The following is a 20,583-nucleotide window of genomic DNA, read 5'->3' as shown; positions in this document are numbered from 1 at the left end:
TGGGCAATAAGATGAACCTGAGATGGCAGTGTGCCTTGTAGCAAAGACAGTCAATAGCATCCTACCCTGTATCAACAAAAATGTCACCAGTAGGTCCAAAGTGATCCTTCATCTCTATTTGGACATGAAAGACTACTCCTTGGAGTCCTGTGTCCTGTTTAGGTCTCCCCATTACAATACAAATCCATCTGAAAACTAATGTACACTAATTCCACCACAAAGGATTTTGTGCCAAAGCAAAATACATCCATGTACTGAAGCCTCATACTGGCCACCAAGGGAACAGTAGATTTAACAAGTTTATTGGTGCTCACAATCAAAACTCTGACTGTACCACCCATTTATGTGATTGGGAATTAATGCAACTTTTTCAAATATTCTCTCTCCTCTATGCTCCGGTGATCACCTTTAAAGATAAGTGAAAGCAGTAGCTGCCTACACACCTACCACCAACACAATACTAGAAACTGGAATCTGAAGAAATAGCTACCATTATATTAATTGATTTTACTGCCTCAGAGACTTGTTTTGTTTTTTTAATTCCAATTCCTCAGTCAGTGCCAGCAATATGAATTTAGTTTGGACCACTCCTGCACTGCATCTAATTTCACTTCTCAAATATTTACTGAAATATTTACTCAAATTATCCTATATTTTTTTAAAGTATGTAGTGTTTTTTAGCTAGAATCATAATTAACAAACTACAAAATTAAATGGTGCAAAACCAGAGGAACCTCAAAGATCAGGGTATGCAACACAAAGAAGCATTTTTCACAAGCCAAATATGAAATAGCTCCATAGTTGCCAATACAGTGCATTTTCAAGAAGAAATTTCTATCCACTGACAGGATAACAGCAACCACCCTCTGAAGATTATGATATTACTCCACTGATTCCTCCTTAAGTTTAAACTTGCTGCATTCAAGTGCCATAAATTTTCACAACTAACAAAATCCAGAAATTCTCACAGAAACCCTATTTCACTACAATTCCAGAGACTACTGTCTCTGACAGTACATCTGAACTCCTACAAGGCCACATTTCCTATGAAGAACACTTACTGGATGAAGACAAAATAGCCATAAAAAGAGATATGGCACTAAATGATGAAAAACCTTACAAAGCTAGAGTCAGCCTCAAAACTTCCAGTTTCTAACAACTGCTGGTTTGGACAGAGAATCATCCAGTTGCATGAAATAAAGCAAGAGAAAGAGACTGGTTCAGTGTCTCTAAAAAGACTGTAACTTCTTTAATGAGTAGCTAATGCCTTACTCTTGGCAGAACAGGAAGTGCCCACAAAAAAAAGCAGCATTTTAAGGGTATTGCAAAAAAATGCTTTTACTTAAGAGGGTAAAAAAAAACAAAACTGTTTAAATATTACTGTATTTTTCCAGTGGAATAGAGATAATGGATTTATTAATAAAAACATTCCCACTCTTCACCCTTCATGTGTTTAATATCCCTTTTCCCAACCCCTCTTTAAGTCCTTATCCCTTGTCTGCTTCATCTACTTGCCTCCTAGAGACCTTGGGTTTACCACCCCTTTTGGGAAGGCCTGGTTAATTTATGCCTCTCTTTCATAGTCCTCTGTGCTCTTTTGCCTTTTCCTGAGTACTCTTACTGAGGAAGCCACGCTGCCTGCTGCTTCCACAACCCATGTACAGCTTCACAGGTATTATTCAAGAGATCTGCTGCACAACATTGCTGAGAGGGGCTGCAGTGTGTAGCTCAGAAGCAAACAGGTAAGTGTAATTAGAGTGAAGCCTCCTCTGTACATCTGGCCTCTCTATGGAAGCCAAGAGCCTGTTGAGTCCCTAGATGGATCTTTTAGCATTAAGTAGTCTTCCTCCCTTCCTCACAAATAAACAGGGCCCACAGTTACTGTGCCAACTACTCCCTGATTATCTCCCAGGTGCATATACTACCTGTGACACTAAAGAGCTTCCCTCTTTAGGGAACATCTGCAATTGAAGTTCAGATAGAGGGACAGTTTTATCAGCTTGGTGGAACATTTCAGTCTCAAACATCAGGGCATGGAATGTTTCCAACAATTTTCAATTAATTTGGAAGAGAAGTGGGGAAAGAAAACCACAGAAATGCTGCATCAACTCTTGCCACTAATACTTGAAGATTATAGACTGAAACTAATTATAGATGAAACTAATTAAGCCATTTGAGTGTCCAGCTCTCAGGGCAAGTTTACAGGAGATATCTAAAAACCTCAATCACTGCCACTTGACTCAAGACATCAAGTACAAAAAAGAAGCCTAAGCGAGGTGGAGTTAGCTAATTTTAGCACTATCTGCTTTCCTCACACCAGACCATGCAGCTGTTTATGCAGCAGTTTCACGGGCAAAGGTTGGTTCATCAAGATGAAACAATTGCTAATGCAGTTGCTACTTAGCTGTTAGATGTCACACCAGCTATCTTATGCTGCAGGGTAACTAAAGAAAACTACATGGCCAACCCAGTTAAAGCAAGAAAAAAACAAAGGAAGAGTATGTATATATACATAAGGAAGAAAAATAAAGAGGAACTAAACACAAATAAACAAAACAGAACCATACAGGCAGCAAAGTGGAAGCCTTTGTAGACTAACCTAGGTATACTACTCCACAAAGTAGCAACCCAGTTACTGTAACCATTGGAAAACAGAAACATGCTTCGCAACAATGCATCAAAAAATAGAGAATAGTTATGGGTAAACATCTAGAAATTCCACAAGAAAAATTAAGATGTATGTAAGCATAACATATTAAAATTTTACCAATACACTTGTTTGTTTTCTATTTGAAATTCTTTTTCTATTTCAATAAAGCACAATTAAAAGAAACAGTAATGGGAAAGTGCAGGCCATCCTTAAGTGAAATTCAGTAAAGGAAAATAGCCAATAAAGTAATGAAAGTGCTTGGAAACTTTCATAAAACAGGAAGTTTGCCTTCGGTCTCACTGTTGCCAACTCCATCTTCTCAAGAATTCGTTACAGAGTTGTAGTAGGGCAACCGCCAATTGAAAGACACAGGACTAATACTATGTAAAGCCCAGACCTTAAAACCAATGTAAAGAAATAAGTAAGACAATTTCAAAGTTCTACTCACACATGCACCTCTAATACTCACATGAAGGATGAAAGAGAGAATGCAACTTTATATAGTCATAAGGGCATAAGGCAAGGCACTAGTATTAAATGCTTATACACACACAGTGAGAAAGTTATGTTTAATGCAACTACTGCAGAGTAATCAATTTACAAAAAAGTGTTAACTGTGAAACAGAACACTGAAGTAAGAGCAAAAATTCAAAACAGAACCTTATTGTCCTAGTTTAGAGCTATAAAGAAGTGTCATCTCTTTAAAACAATTATATTCACACAAAACAATTTGTTTTCCACAAGAATTTAAAAAGCTATATGTAAGCAACTAAGTAACTGTAAGAAATAATTCCCATTTCATTGGATTTAACATCAGATTAAACCCGTACCCAAGACATTAAATCACAAAATTTAAGATTCCGATAGTACCTGATTTTACTTTACAAAGTTAATGACATTTCAATTTTTTTAATCAGAAATACTAATTTGAGTATATAAACTATAAAAAAGTATTTTTAAAGTATGTTAAAAGATGGTAGCTACCTCAATCAGTTTTCATTACAAATTAAGCCATTCATCAGTAACAAATATGTCCCGATGTACTGGGGTGGAAGGGAAACCACTCAGCACAGCATTTCAGGGGAAAAAAAAAAAGAGAGAAAAAAAGGCACAGCAAAATACAGATGTGATTTCAAACACAAATAGCTATTTCAGTAGATAAGGAATACATACCACAATTACTGATCCTATTATTTTCAAGATATAAAAAAATCACTACATATGCTCCAGAAAATAAAGAATACAGTGTTAGGAAAAGCTACAGCATTTAGGAAAACTGAAAATAAATAAAGCTTTGAGTTATTAAAAAGGACACAGAATGCAAATGTTTAAGTGAAGAGGTAGCCAGGTCTTACACAGAAGAAAGGGCCCAGTCTGCACCAGCAGTTATATCAGCAGCACAGCAATGAGCAAGGCTTCATTATGGCTCCAACTCAAACTGTTCCAGGATCATTTTGATGATGATCAAAACTTTAAAGCAATCACTCTTTCTACAGTTACACACACTGGATACTTATTTCTTAAAGGATGTACACTAGCAGATTTTTAACTCATCCACACAGTCTGGAATGCCAACTGCTGAATACAGGAGGACTGAGAACATCAGGCATGTTCCTTCCCACTGCTTTCAGTACCGATTAAGAGCTCTGAGAGACATTACCCAAAGTCTGAGGCACTGTTTCATAATCAGTTGCTTAGCTGGAGCAAGAATTTCAGGGCAAACTTCTAGAGTATTTTCTACTTGACCTTGTCTCTAAGCACTAACAGGAAGAGTGGAAATTCAGAGCATGCTACAGGATACATAGTTATTCAAACTTCCTGCTCAAATTCATCCCCTTACATCACAAGATGCAGCCTAACCTCCACTGCCTCAGAGGCATCAGCCTGCTTAATAAGGTAATTTCTTAGAATTGAAAAGACATACTGAAGAACAGGAATTCATGTACTCAAAATAGTGGTATTTATGAAACAGAACTGGGATCACCTCACTCCTGCCAGAACCATGGGATTAAGGATAGAAAGGCAGAAGAACAAAAATAAATAAAAAATAAAAAAAAAATTCACATTGTAACAAAAGCAAAAACTGCATTGACACAGATTAATGCTCTTCAAAGTCAGCCCTCAAATTCATGAACATTCTTGGAAAGAAAATGTGTAGAAATCATCTTCCTATCCAGAATTCCAATTGCAATGAGACTGAACTAAGCATTTTAGAAACCAATGTCCTAGAGAACAGGTACCTGAGAACTTCTAATTAGGCCATATTACCCCTCACTTCAATAAACACAGCATGACTTCCACCTGTGAAATAAAAAGCAATTTTCAATATATAATATTCCTGATAATCCAAAATTCTTCTAAACCTTGTCCAGGCAGAGAAAGGAGATCATGTGAGTCATTTGATGCAGGAAGGGATGTACCAGCATGTAATCAAGCAGAGATGAGTTTATCACCTTCTGATGGCAAGGTTCAAATCAAGTTGGTCTTGCACTTACTGTCCAAGAAAATACACAGAGCAGAGCAGTAAGATGCAAAAAGTTTAAGGGTCATTGGTAAAATAACTTCAAATTAAACTACTGAATTAATCACTATGGGCAAACTAATTCTGTTCTGGGAAATCCCTGCGTTTTTAGAGAACCCCACTTGAACAAAACTATTTAAAAATCTGTGTGGCTTTTAAAATGTTTGTAAAATGCAAATGGTAAAATACAAGAATAAATTTGACTCATGCTGTTTTAACCACAACATTGAGATCTCAGCTCTTTCCATAGAGAAAACATAAAGCAAATCAACACCGTAACTTCAGAAACCCACCTCCCCTCTGAGGATTTTACAGCTACCTCTGCCTCAGTGCAAGAATAATTTTTTTAACAGATAATCTCAAACTCTGACAGGACAGGGGTTGGCCTCTTTTTCCAAAAGAAATGGCAGGTATAAAAGGAGTTCCCTATCTGAGCATACCTGCCATCTGAACTTCCTCACATTAAAAATAAATGCCTGTTTCACCTCATATCTATAATCACAGTGTTAGAATAATCACTTTAAGGTCTAAACCTTAAAGACCCTCTTCTGTAAAGAGGGCTAGAGCACTCTAGCTGAAACATTTTGTTTACCTCATTAAGTAATGCCTCATTTTTTCAATTCAGAAATCACATACAACTTACTGTTGGAGGAAAGAGAACAAGCAATTAAGCCCAAGATCACGATGCCTTGTACTGCTTGAAGCTTCTCTCTCCTGTAACTGCAACTTCCAATAGCAATTGATTTTTATATTATTCCAGCCTCAGTACTCTCAGCCAAGCAATGGTGAAAAGTGCTAATGGGACTTCAAAATATTAATTCTTTTAAGTGTTGCCAATAAGTCACATACAACTTCAATGGTTTCTTGTTTGTCACAATAGCAGCTCTCCTAATGCTAGTTCAAGTGCTTTGTCATCTTTGTAAGGGTGGGGAGAAAGGGACAAACATATTTTAAACAGAGATAATTCCCTAGAGTGATACTAGACAGAGGAAAACAACATTTGGAGCTCTTTCAGCTATCTAACCAGAGAACCTTTCATTATTTTTAGTTCAATAAAGACATTTATAGTTTTCCTCTTTCACACACTTTTTGGGAATATTCCAGACTGACATTTTATGGTTGTTGCAGAACTCTGCATTCATCCTCAGCAGTTTAGTCAACAACTGTACACTCCAAGAACAGTCCTAAGAGTTTAAACACTAGCTTTTATTAATAGCCAGCAAAATATTTAAAAGCAAATACTAGGAATACATGACATCCATCTTTGTAAAAGGCTAATTTTTCTAATTTTTCCATTCCTCACATAGTGCTAAATGAAACTCCACAGAATATGGAATTATTAAAATAAGATCAGGCTAATCTGCATAGCTTTGCTCAAAACCAGTTCTGAATGGTTAGTAGCTATTGAAGTTTAGCAAAAAATGCTTTTACATATCTCTCATAAAACAAAAACTAGATTGTGTAATGGAAAGGAAATACTACATGAAGTTTGTGAATTATCTTGACCAGTTGCAATAACAAGAAATATTAACATGCCAGAGCTCATTTTGCATGGTCAGATGTGGACAATTAAAAAGTCTTCCTACTTTGCCCAATTTCAAAAACCTTCTCAATTGTCACTAATACTGCAACAAAGTACTCCTGCCAAGCTGAGAATGAAGTTGTCAAAAATTTAGGTGCTCATACATTTAGAAGGAAGGTCTCAGCATCTCAAAGCAGTTTAATGAACAACTGGAGGGGGAAAAAAACTGAAAAAGAAATCTGCTCGTCAGACTTTCTAAAGTACCTTTGGAAGCAACATGGGTTGCAAATGTAGAAAGCACAGGACATCAACTTGAAAGACATTCTAAACCTTCTTGTAAACTAAGTCTCATCAAAATCCCATTTAATGTTTGATCCCATCAGAATTTAAGACACTATTGATCAGCAAGAGTTAGAGTTGTAAAATACTCACTGCCTTGCTGTGGTCAGGGCAGTACAACTGACTGCTACCACACAAGAGTTTAGAATGGTGAAGACAGCTGACTGCAAATACAAGAAAAGGACCTTTGCAACCTGTGTCCACCATGGCCTCATCAGAAAAAAAAAAAGTGTTGAAACAGTCGCATGGGAACAGGCAGCTCTAGGTCTTGAAATGCAAAGCAGACATCTGCTGAAGGAGAAAAGGGGAACAAGTGAAAAGACACAGAAAGGCCAACCCAGCCGACTAGGGAAATGATCACAGCAGCAGGACTCTGAACTCATGCAGGCAGAATGTATTCAACGTGACAGCAGAAATGAGTTCTGATGACCAAGATGATGAAACGCTGGGGAACAGTGTTTGCTAAATAGGTAAAAAAGTCTATGTGCTTGGCACTCAAACAACACAATTTCTGTTGCAACTAAAATAAGACGACCTGCAGTAAGAGCCAAATAAAAAGCACAACCAGTATTTTCCTGACAGGAAGTGCGATCTTCCCCTGAAATTACTGATTACAAGGTCCTAATCATAACTGCATCCACACAAAACTGGACTGAATCTGCTGGGGTCAGCATATATGGATATAGTCAAAGGATATAGGAAACTGATCTTGAGAAACTGTAAGTTATGTTTTAACTGCATGATAACAATACATGTAGAACCAGATTCTGCCTCTCCTTTGTGCTCTAAATATATTTAAGAAAAATGCTCTCTACATAGTTAAACAATTACAGTGCAAGGAATGTTTCTAAATTTTTAATGGCTAAAAAAAAAAAAAAAAAGAACTGAGAGTGACCTTGGGTATGCCAGACAGTAGCAAACTGCTCAGGTTCACAAATATGCTGCAAATCTTTTTACCTCATTTCACTTTATGTTCTTAAATAAAGGAGCTATTTTGAGAGAGGAGAAAAAAAAAAAAACAAACCAGACTTACTGGCTGTCTAGTGGTCCTGTTCCTCAAAGTTATTAAGATAAGCTTAGGTAGCCCACAGACATGCAATTTTCACTATTGCCCTACTCTAATGTCTACCTCAATTTTCACATATAAAGGAAGGAAAAAAAAAAAAAAAAGACATTTAGTTGTTTATAGAATACTACACGTATCAGTAGTCTTGAAGCACCCTGCATCTTCCTGCAGTGTGGAAAGTGTTAATGGGTGTGACTGCATGCAATTTTCACAAGGAGTTTAGCTACCGAGTCATCATTGGCACACTCAAAAAAGCATGCTGAAAAGGACTCCCTACAGTTCACATGTCAGGTGGGTCCTCTGACAGCCAGGAGCTGTCTGGTAGTTAGAATTCTCCACAATTGCTTTTAGGCTGGTAAGCCAAGCCTGCAACTTTGCCAGGTCCCCCAAAATTTAAAGTCACCCCCTTGCCAGAGACCAAGCCTGGAATACTTCACCCTGAAACATTTTGTCTAGGAGAGAGAGTATTTTATGTACAGGAACTAGAAATAAAGGATACCAGAAAACAGTCCTCCATACACCAAGACCAGCATCATAACTGGTTATCACATGCATGTGAACTAGGTTTAACTTTGCAAATCTAATGGAGGAAGTGTCCTCCATGCTGCTACATCAGTGGTATTAGAAAAATTCCAAGATAATAAAGTATCTTGGAAAGATGCACACAGCCATCAAACAGAACAAACAGTCCAGTATGAAGCACTGACCCAGAATGTTCTATAGCACCCTTAAAATAATAGAAATTACTGTGGTTAATGCTTACTCATTGCACTCACCAACACTATTTCATGCAGACTGTTAACCCTGATCACTCACCAAATACCCTTCACACAAAAATAGGTCACATATTTTTACAGCTTTAACTCAGCTGGCAAACTATAGCCTCACAGGGAAATCCAAGAGCTCATGGCAGTCCGGAACCACTTTCCTAATCACCTGAAACTTTTAACTGATGCAAATTGAAAGCTTAAGGATGCTTTTTGACCTGTCATTCAGGAAAGCAAAGATAATTCTTTCAGGTGTAAGAAAGCAAGCCTTGACCTTTCAGGATGCTTAAGATTTAAGAAAATTCAGTTTTGGACAAATAACCTTCACGGCAGGATGGAATGACAAGTTATAAAACACGCATCACAAATAACACAGTCATCATGCTGGAAAATATCTGTATGCCAGACATCCTTGCAGACATATTTAAAATAGAAAAGCAATCAGTCTTTGCAGAGAAAACTGAGTATGAGGGAAAGTCTCATTTCCAGCAACTTTCTAGAAAGCAACTGCAGATCTTCCCTTTGAGAGCACCTCCAGACACAGTAGCCATTTCTTGCCCGCACTGGTCCTGAAATACCTGCTTGCCTCACAGCTTAGCTGTCCAGATGCTTTGGGACAGAAATCCCTAACCAGGGAGAAGCCAACCGCGGCAGCTGACTTCTACCAATTACCCACAACCAAAAACTCCTGCAACAGCAAAACTATTCGGTTTAAGCTGTTTAAATAGAAAGACAACACGGAGCCTTCACGAAGCTACCGCAGAGAAGGAGGCCAGAGGAGCTGGAGTCGGAACCGGCGTTGGGGGCCCGGGCGGGGACATCTCTCCGGCGAGGCCTAAGGCCGAGGCAGGCCTCCCTCCTCACCACAAATGCTCTCCCAGAAACGGGGCCACCGCGGAGGAGCGGCCCCGCCGCCCCTTGCCGGGCGGGAAAGCCTCGCCGCCGGCGGATCACGGGGGAGGGCGGGTCCGCCCCGGCAGACCGGCGGGCCGGGCTCAGCCGAGGCGCTGGAGCGTCCCTCTTCGCGTCCCAACCAGCCAGCCTCTGGCAGGGAAAAAGCGCCCAGCCTGGGAAGAGGGAAGGGGGATAAAAGGGGCCCGGCGCTGGTCTGGGCGAGCTGGCCGGCGCTTGTCCTCTCCGCCAAGGGGGAGGCTGCCTGCTACCTTGGCAGGTCGGAGGCCCCCGGCGGAGGGCAGAACGCTCTCTCCGCCGCGGGTTGCGGCGCGCAGCCGCCCGCTGGGGCGAACGGAGAGCCGCTCCCTCCCTCACGCACCCCGCCGGCCGCAGCAGGGCTCTTACCTCTGCTAACATTATTACCCCGCTGCGCTGCGGCGCCTCGGCGGCTCTAGCCCCGCAGCATGGTGAAGCCTGAGGGCCGCACGAAAAGCTCCCCTCAACCTTGCGGGGAGGCGAGGCGAGGCGAACGCCGCCAGCCCCCTGCCTCCTCCCTCAGCGGCCGCCCGCCGCCCCCAGCCTCACGGCCGCCCTCGCAGCAGTGTCCGGAGAGGCCGCCATCTTGGGAAAGCTACGTGCACCGCCGCCGCTCCCCTCCCGGCGCGCCCGCCCATTGGGTCTGCGGGGCGCGGGGCCGCCCCTACCGGGGCCGGATCTCTCCGCTCCCTGCTCCGCCCAACCACGTCCCAGATAGCTGCTCTTTCCTTGCGCCGGTGCTTACCTGGGCCAGCGGAGCCATAGGCAGAAAAGGTGGCCGGCTGCTAGGATCCGGCCCCAGGTCAGCGGTGTGGCGGACGGGGAGGTGTCGGGGCCCCGCGGTCTGGTAAATTCAGGTCGTGTGTGGCCCGGAGGGTCCGTACCGAAGCCTGAGCCTGTCCCGCGGTGCAGCTGCCCTGAAACGCTGCGCAGCCCGAAAGGAAGAAGTTGAGGGCAGCAGAACTGGTTTTTATTACTGCTCTGTCTCCCTTGAGACGCCAGTGTGCCTTGTCACAGAGTTCTTCGGTGCCAGGCAGCTGTCCTGAGGACGCTAATAGAAATATTTTCTTAAATTTCCGACCAAGCAACATGCCTGTGGTCCACCAGTAACATGTGCAGCACTGCTTATCATTCCCTGCTCTAGATCTGGGGAAGGAGATATCTATAAACCTATTGCCTACACTGTTTTAAAGTAATGGCGAAGTTGTGGAACTGAAACGCATCTCAGAACGGGAGCCTTGTCAGCCCTAGGCCAGCGAGCCCTGCTCAGGAGGCAAGGTACCCCCACAGCTCAGTGTTTTAATACACAGAAAGATTCCGATCTGATATTTGTTTTTAACACAATTTTTTTGTCGGTTTTTGCTTGCTTTTTAAGTAGACTTCAAAGTCATAAAGGTAACTTGAGGTGCATTCGGGCAGTAGAAAAAAAGACGGGCCATTTTTTTGCATCCCAAACAGCACAAAATTTACACCAAAGAAGAGTAACAGTTAATAGTGAAGCTGGAGGAAAAGCAGCACTACTATTATAACATGAAGAAAAAAAGCCTTCTTCACTTACAACGTTTTTTCCGCCCATGTAAAAGCAAAGCCCCTTTTGTTGCAGAGGCACTAAGTATATTGGCAGCTCTTAAAACTGGTGGGGTTTGTTCTCTAACTTTCCCAAAGATTGTTAAATACTTAGCACTTCAAGGTTACCCACTTCTTAGTTTTGTTTGTATTGCTGAGTTTTGGTTTTACTCACATGACCGGTTTTCCCCTGTTGGAAACTCAGCTGTGAGTTATACAAATCAAAAAAATCAGAGCCTTGATGTTCAGAGTAGTTTATTACTAGTATTTTAAAGTATCTAATAAGCTTTGTACTTCTGTGTTTTTGTCTTTTAATGTTTCATTAAGAGCGTTACCCTTTCCTCCAAGCATATCCCTCAGAGAAAATCCAAATCCCAAAGTACACACAACTCTATTTTAAACAATAGGTTTAACAATAGCAGACCATGGACTGATCTTTCGCATGATATTTCACCATCTTGATAAATTAAAAATTGTTCAAAAACGTTGAGTGATGGAAGTTGTGCAATACTAATTCCATTGTATTGCTTTGGTCCACTGAAATTTATTTACAGCTTTCTGAAGATGCTTGTTTGGAAGACAGTCATGTATACACACAGCTCTGGTTCTCTGTGGCTTTCATCACAGTTCAGTTCAGTCAAATCATGGCCTGTGCTCAGGTCTGTGGTAGAGGAAACCCTGACAAGGTCCATAATATAGCAGAATGATCAGTAAATCATTAGTTGTGTGATTACAGAAAAAAAATCAACGCATACTTAGCTAGTTAGGAAATGGAATCAACATATCTACTGTTTGCCATGTCACTTATATATTCCATGTCATAAATACATTTTCTGGGCAAGGCACAGTATCATGAACTGATAAGATAAATTACCCAACTTATAAAATGTAAGGGGTAAACAAGAGGTGAAAGTCTCATACTTATGAATAAATATACATGATAGTAGTTGAATCAAGCTGATAGTCTAGCAAAATAAACTGTCTTTTAGCACCATACTTCTTTACCTTGTATGACACATCTGGTAAAGTTTTCAAAAGGACCTTACTGCAAAACTGTATACATCTTAACTGGGCCAGATGTGAAAGAAGAGCAAATCTTACACAAGTCTCACAGCAAGATGAAGTCTCAGTTAATATATTGTACTTGAATTTGAATTTTCCTCTACTTCTGCTTGATACTTGGCAGTCCAACATCATACTAGTCTGGGAAGAACCTTCCATCCTTTTACTGCTGGAATAAACTTTCCAATGCTTCTACTGAAAAAGGTTCTCTGGTTTTACACCTGTCAGCATATCCCTAATATTTTTGACAAATGGGTTATTAATGTTATAACACCTTGTTTTAAGTTTTGGTTAATAGCATCTTAACTTCAAAAGGGAAAAGTGTAATTTTGATAGCAGGAATGAGGCTGTGAGGAAGGAGAGAAGCATACAATGGCAGTAGTGTAAAGGAGAGGTGAGAAGAAGAAGCAGCTTGGAAAGAGGATGATATGAGGGACTTCTTGAAAAACTAGGCTGCTGGGAGTAGCATGAAGGTGGGAGAGAAAAGAAAGCTGCCAATCACTGAAAACAGTTAAGTTGCCTGTTCCAGTCCTTGAAATAAACTGAAACAATCTAGTTACAATTTTTTTTTTTCCCCCTGGGAAGGAGGGTGTTTCTAAGCACCTCCTTTCCTAGTACAAGGAAATCTGGAAACAATGCTTCAGCTGGGATTGAAAGTTGTCTACCAGTGGTAGACCAACATCACTTTAGCATTTGTTCCCCTGAGCCCATCTTCAAATGACAATAAAGCTCTTAGACTTGAATCTCGAGTTATCCATGAGAGTCATATTCCTTACATTTTATCCTTGGGCATTTGTTACCCGTGCAGCTGGGTACTGGTGGTGCAATGAGCTCATGTACTTCACGGAAGCGCTGCAGCCACATCAGCACCTGGATCAGCACCTGGATCAGTACCAGGCTCATCCAGGCACAGCAGCGTGCTCCTTATTTTTCTTGCCACTTCCACAAACCTGCAACCACTTTGCACAGAACTGTGTGAGGGCAAGTATATGTGTCTGTAGTCAAACAAAACCCTGGCAGAAAGTGTTTGCACCCAGTCCTTAAAATATTCAGAGATTAATATCTAACCAGGACTACCTTCATATTGATGGCTGCAAATACCTTCCTATTTATAAGACAGCTATTTGTTGCCAAATGTCTTAGTGTTCTTTAGTTATTACAGTTTTCTTGTACTGACTACAAGATAAGGAAGTTGTCTGATAGCCTCCATCCACATTCTGGAATCCTGCTGGAGACACTGGCAGCTGTAGTGGGGAGGAGGATGAGGGTTATCTTTTATTATCTATTATCTATTGAAATTACGGATGGCCACAGCATTAAAATCTGAAATAGAGCAGGAGGCAATAGGGATAGCTCTGACAGGCTGTAAGTTTTTTACTAAAGTGAAGCATAGTGAGCACACTAAGTTGGTACACAGGCTCAGAGACAAAAATGTAGTTGTGAGGGGGCAGATGCAGGCCAGGTAAGATTTAGCAGTAAAAGAGCAACTGTGCCAACTTGCAGCAAAGTAAAAAAGAGTGCAAATTATTTTCCAACACTGAAAGGAGGGCAGCCCCACAACCTAAATAACTGCTAGCTCACCAGCTTATGAAAAATTTAATCCATGACCTAGTTGCCATCAAGATAGCCTCTGAAACAACAGTAATCTGCACTCAGAAGGCAGAAAGATATGTTCTCCTGGTGTAAAGAAAACAAGTGAGGACTGAGGAAAGGGGAAACAACAGTCAGGGCTGGGTGGAGGGCACACTGGGCAAACAAAACAATTTTGCTTTACTAAGCACTTTCATTAGAAGGGCTACTGGACTGTTTCTAACATCATCAACAAGCCTAAACTTTTGTGTCTTTCTTTACAACCTAGAAAAGATCTATTATAAAATTATTTCTGTACACTATAAATTAGCTCTGATTCTCCATAGCCAATTCACATAAACTAAAGTTTGGCTTTTGTCCTCTTGGTTTTAGTTGTAACTCAGGGTGGCTGTATGGCTGGAGTTTGCTGAAGGTTGTTTTAATTTGTGTGTTTTAATTTGGGGGGGAGAGGGTGGGGTCGGGAGGTCTGAAAAATGTGTAGACATTCAGTGTTCAGTCTCACTGTTTAAAAGCAGTTCTCTGTCTTTATAGCTGAATTCTATTGCACTTCAGATGACCCCAAAAGTCTGCGTAGCAACATGATTGAAAGGGGAACTTGATGTGTCTTCTTTGTGTGAAATTTGAATATTCTGTTATTTCAGGATGTTGTTCTAAGTTCTTTGGTATGAACTGCCTGATCAGGTTTCGCTTCTGATCAGGATCACAACTCCATAATTTCCAATTAAAGACCTCATTCACTTTCTGTTTTCTCATCATTCACGTGAGATGCAGCAAAGACAGAAAATGCAAGACTGTAGGTGAAAGGACTGCTCTAGACAATATGGTGTAAAGGTTGGGTATAAGATAAATAATTACTGAAGAAGCATCACGTTTATAGTGCCTGCTTCATACTTTGCAATAAGGATGCAATATCTGCCCATTGTTCATATTCTTAAAATTATTTATTGAAGGCTGAAATTTCTTTCAAAGCTTTTTCCAGTTTACATTGCTTCACAGTAGTGAACTTTCTGCCATTCAACCAGCTTTCTCCAGCTAGGACCAGCACTGTTTGCTTTAGGGGCTCAATCCTAGCTGCCTAAGCAATTGTTATAATAAAGATAAACTGTTTTTCTTAATACAAGGAAAACTGTCTCAAAATTATAATAGTGTCTCTTTCAGAAGTCTATAATGGCATGACTAGAGTAATCCTCAGAACTGTAACATAGATGTTAGTCATCAGCTGCTTAGCTTCTGGCTGTGGAATTTTTGTGAAAATAATGCACACAAACAGAAGGCTTCCTATGCTATTTGCACACTGCTGCTGCAGAGGGGAGCAAGATAGGATAAAAAATTCTGCTGAAGAGTCACTTTAATGCACAAAATTCATTTGGGAGCAACCAATGCAATCCTTTATCTGAATGATACACTAACTTGAAGGCAAAGCTGTTAAATGGAATGCTTATTCTGCAGTACGAATGATCCCATTCTCTCTTTCCAAGTGGGTCAGGAGTCATGAGTATGTTTCTCTGTGGTTTGAAGATATTTCTGGTGTTCTCCAAAACATTTGCTGTTGCCCAAGCTTGATGTGAAGACAGCAACTGTCTGTTGCAAAAGCATTTGGATGTTTTCACTTCTGAGATTTGAACTCCTGAATGTGTCTGGCAGGTAGAGCAGCCAAAGCAATGGGCTTACAGGTCTGAAAAGTACCTCCTTTTGGTATCTTCTCAATCATACATATGGCCATTTTTAGAACATATTGCAAACAATTTGTATACATGAGTTTTATTTGTCAGCTGGAGACCCAGCTGACTCTTCTGGTAAGAAGAATTTGTTTGCATCATTTTATCATGTTCATCTTCCCAGGCAATTAGATACATGTGACAAACAGATGAAGTGTGGGCCTGAATTGTCAGGTTATGTGCTGCCTTAATCGTGATTACAGTGATACTGATACTGTGATAAGGTGTTACAGTGATACTGAATTTTGCCAGTGGCTTAGGACCAAAATGAAGATATCAAGTGGCATGGAGAATACAAAATGGGATATACTCAAAACATTTTGGTGGAAAATACCCACTTAAAAAGACTGATAGAAAAAGAAAGATACACAGGAAGCAAAGCATTATGCATTAAAAATTTTAGCTCCATTTTCCATACTTGTGTTCTGAAAAATTAGGATTGATGGTGTCCTCTTTAGATAAACCCAGATGAAGATGTAGTTCTCAGAAGCCTGAGGAATCTGACATGTTCTACTGCAGTTAACATGATACGTTAGGTTCTTTAGTTAAGAAATATATTTAAAAACCAAAAGCTGAGCAGAGGATAAATACTTTTGTAGTTTAATGCATTACCATGAGGAAGGCCAGGGGAATAAGAAGTGATTCTAAAACTTTTGTTTGTTTGTTTTTTGTTTTTAAATTATGTTTTCCGCTGATTTCTTTAAGAAAGAAGCTAAATATTGTAAATTATAATAAATTTCTAGACCTTGGAAAAAACTGTGAAGATACTGGAGGGCTTATAGTTTTTCTGTTGTGTGTCACTGCTGTTTGCATTTTCTCTGTGGGTGAAGGAGTTTATTGGTACTGTATATGCTCTCAGAGCTAGAGCTCTCACTGCTTGGACATTTGAGGTTATTTCATTTTTCTGTTTGTTTGTTTTGCTGCCCACTTACCGTAGTTTGTTCATAACAAAAGCTGATGAAAAAAAACCAACCCAAAAACAACCTACAAAATGTAGAGAGGTCATATAATAATTGAAAAGAGCCATGGGAAATCCAAATTCCTGAAGTGGAATGCCAATTGGACTGCATTGGGAAGGGGACAACAGTTATTGCTTATTCGAATGAACATGTTTCCCCTGGTTTTATTAAAACCAGACCCAGAATAATCTCTCCTATGTACTTCACAAGTTGGTTGCTATTCCTCTGGTTAAAAACCAGTCCAGTGTCAACTCCAAATTGTTTTTCATGTAGTACAAGGACTACCAGGTGCCTCCTCCACTAGAAAAACCTGTTCCTCAGACACTCCTCTTCCTCATAGTTAGGCATATAGTCAGAGAGGACATTAGAAAGAATCTTTAACTGGGTGGATTTTATATACAAAATATATCCTTCACTAAAGAATGTAATACTTTTCATGATTTCTGTGGTTCGATTGGGTTGTCAATTATATCCTGGGAGTTTTTTTCTCAAGTTTTTCACAAGATTTTTTAACGTTACTTTTTGGAAAAAAAAAAAATTCTGATTGTAACACTCCCTCTACAAGGTAAGAGACCTTCTGCAAAACCATTTAGGATTCTGCAAGCCATTTAGGATTAAATTAAGGATCATTACACTCTTAATTTCAACTCCTACTCATGTGATGCCAGTACTCTCCTTACCCTGAAAGCACAAGAGCTTCTTATCTATCCATCTTTGACACCTAGACAGGAAGTGTGAGGTGGAACACAGCTTTTCTGTGTGGGTTCTTCCTTCACTTTACCAGGAGGACTAATTGCCACTTTGCCATTCTCATAATTCACATCCAGTTCCCAGAGGACAGACAGGTTTCTCCACAGTTTATTGTGGAAGAAGTAGAATGTTTGCCACTGCTGCTGACATGGGGATATCAGCAACACATCTAAAGGTCATGAAGGATCAGCAAAGGCATACTCTTGGGTAGGCTTTTGCAGAGTGACTCAAATACCTGAGTATTAATTCTTGCAGCAAAGGAGGATGGTGAAATTCTCCATATAAAATCCCATAATCCCAAAATAATTCCTGTTCTGTCTTGAAACAGTCCCACTTAAAAAAGGATCTGGAAGCCTAAAATGCATTTTTCTTCTTTCTCTTCCTCCATGATATCAGTGGATTTAACAGGCTTATTTATGCCTAATGCTACAAGCAGGACTGATGCTGCAGCCAAATTATATCCTCACCTTAAACCAACAATTTAGTCACATAGATTTGGAAACACTGAATATAAACATCACTTGACCCAGACTACCCTGGGGTCAAAGTTGATATTGCAAAGTTGCAGACTAAGTTAAATACTCTTAAGCAGCTAAGCACAGGACCCTGCAATACAGTTTTGAGTTGAAATTCAGATTTGCTAAGTCATCATACTGATAAGAGATTTTGGATCTAAGCAGATTGATCAGTCTTTTATAAACCTGTACTTGCTGGATTCCCAGAGGGATCACCATCTCACTTTTGTTATATGAAATAACTGCCAGAAAAACTGATTTACTCCAAATTCACCACTGCTTTAGAGGTGAAAAAGGAGAAAAGATGCATTCTGTCCAACTCAGACTACTTTTAACATTGTTACTTTGAATTTTTATTCATCTATTAAATCAAACACTTGCCAGTTAAGATAAGCAGTAGCTACATCAAGTTCTTCCTTAATACAAGATGAAATAAAAAACTTATTCCATATCTGCAAGCGTTTCCGGAGTTAAAACCCAAAGAACAGCTAGTTTTCTAATTTAAGCTCTAAATTATCTGGAAACTGTGACAAAGAGCAAGGCTGGGAGATTTTCTAGCTACAAAACATAAATCAACTGCGCTAGATCTTCCTTACACCTTTCTGAAGCAGTCCAGTAAATATACCATTAGAAAATATGTAAGGGGAAAGAGAAAACCAAGCTATAAAAATATACTCATTGTGCAATTTTAAGATTATTTTTTGAAAAAACCACAGTCCTATCTACATCCAACTGTGGAAAATAAACATCTGCCCTGCAAAGTCTACTAGTACACCCTTTCATCCATCTGTACTCTTTCTGCTTATTCAGTGTGATTTTTCTTTTGTCCCTCACCCTGCAATATCTGGACTTAGTATTTCTTCAGTTCTATTCCTCCTTTTTCACGCTGGGAATATGCTTTCCTCCTCCTTTCTGCTCCTAGGACCCTAGTGTGGCAACATCTCCACATTCCTTACAGAAATGCCTGATCATGAATATGAGCTGATGTCTTCTGCTTTGCATTTGGGGATGGGATGGTCCCAGGGAGCAGGCAAGATGCTTGGCTTCACTTCACCCATCTTCTGCACCTCCATCAAGCCAAAGAGCTTATATCTCTGAGAAAAAAAGTGCTCTGAGCTGAGGCTGATGGCAGCTCCCAGAAGCACATCTGGATCTAATATACCAGTTATTCTCAGTAGTGGAGAAAGGAACTGTCTGCTCTGTAACTTTAAACTGTAAACTGTAAACTTTATTTTTCAATAAATATGAAATAGTTTTAGGCATATCGACTGTACCTTGCAGTTCATCATTACTGCAGGTCCTGTGGTTGGTTTTGTTGTTTCAGCTGAAGCCACTGTCTGGGGAGTCATGTGTCTGAGCCATATGATGATGAAAGACTGCTCTAGGCAAGCAAGTTTTTGTCCTTCCTCTTGACACAGAATTGCTTACATATGTGAATCTTAAAGCATTAGAAAACCAAGGAAGTACAATACATTCATTTCTGTTTCCTGATACATATATTCCTTGATTCAAATCGCTCATTCTGTACCCAAAAATAATTCTAAAGAGCCAGAGCTTTGTTTCCAAAGTACATGGATTTCTGGGATAATAAGGAAAAATACCTTCTCTTACCTTAGGTATAAGCTGTGAGTAGAATCTCATTATTTCATTAGGATGCACACAGCTTGGATTGGACTAGTTATGCAAAAATTGTCATAGCTTTGTAAACTCCTTAATTCTTTATACTATGTCCAGAGAAAGTTCAGTGTGGAATGAATATAGAATTAATTGTATTGCTGCATTGAAGCCAGAGAAAGCAAAGTTACATCTACTTCCACAACACATTTCCTTTATTTTACTCCTTTGTAGCTATCATTCTCATAATGTATGTAAAGCACACAGCTGCTGATTAAAAAGATTGCAAAAGGGATATGAAAAAAAAAAAATCTTTTTAAACATATGGAATGAAATTGGGTGGCACTTTGTGATTTGTTTTCCAATTAGGAATGACATTTAATTTTCAGAGTTGAGCTCTTTTTAAGATAACATTTTGTTGGTTCAGGTGCTTATGCCTACTACTTTCATTACCAACTGTAATTTTCAGGATTTTAGGCACAGGGTAGGCTGGCTCCCTTGTATATTTTCTGATAGTCTCAGCTTTGATTTGTAAGACTATACTTACTGTTGCAAGTAACAAAACCTCCAAATTGTTTATGGTTCCAGTTTTTATGTATCTCTACGTTATTAAATAAGCTGTAGGTTTTAGCTTTTCACCAATTTCAGAAGTATTTGGGTTAGGCCCAAGAACAAGGGAAAACACAACTTATTATGCAGATCATCAATTTTCCTAAGGTCAGTTTAGAAGTATTTAGGCATTTGTATTGATTTGACAGGTCTCCTGTAAAAATCCAATGATCGAACTAGAACCTCATAGTAAATATTTGTAAGTTGTTTAGTTCAAAATGACAACTGTTACAAGAGAAACACTTTTTAAATATTATTTTTCAGTACCCCGGGTATATGAAATGCTTAATAGAAATAAGTAAACCTACATCTCTGCTGCACACTTGCAAGTAAGAGGCCAGCAGTGATGGCTTCACATTAACCTGGCACAAATCGAATGTCTTCCTCTGCACCCAGCTGCTCACC

The 20,583-nt window shown here is 39.7% G+C and overlaps 1 protein-coding gene across 5 annotated transcripts in view; it reads right to left on the bottom strand.

The window, feature by feature from the left end:
• SNX13 (sorting nexin 13) overlaps positions 1-10,422 on the bottom strand; it is a 64,642-nt gene extending 54,220 nt beyond the window's left edge. For all 5 annotated transcript variants that reach the window (XR_011724286.1, XM_071735769.1, XM_071735773.1 and 2 more), the window contains exon 1: positions 10,165-10,422. Coding sequence is in view for 4 of the 5 variants with exons in the window: in XM_071735769.1 (XP_071591870.1) it covers positions 10,165-10,176 (12 nt within the window). In the remaining variant the exon portion in view is untranslated. The remainder of the gene's footprint in view (positions 1-10,164) is intronic.
• Between the last annotated feature and the right edge of the window lie 10,161 nt (positions 10,423-20,583).

The sequence above is a fragment of the Heliangelus exortis genome, chromosome 2 (assembly GCF_036169615.1).
Source record: "Heliangelus exortis chromosome 2, bHelExo1.hap1, whole genome shotgun sequence".
Taxonomy (NCBI): Eukaryota; Metazoa; Chordata; class Aves; order Apodiformes; family Trochilidae; genus Heliangelus; species Heliangelus exortis.
Note: the sequence above shows the minus strand (reverse complement) of the source record. Positions and strands in the feature narration are given on the sequence as shown.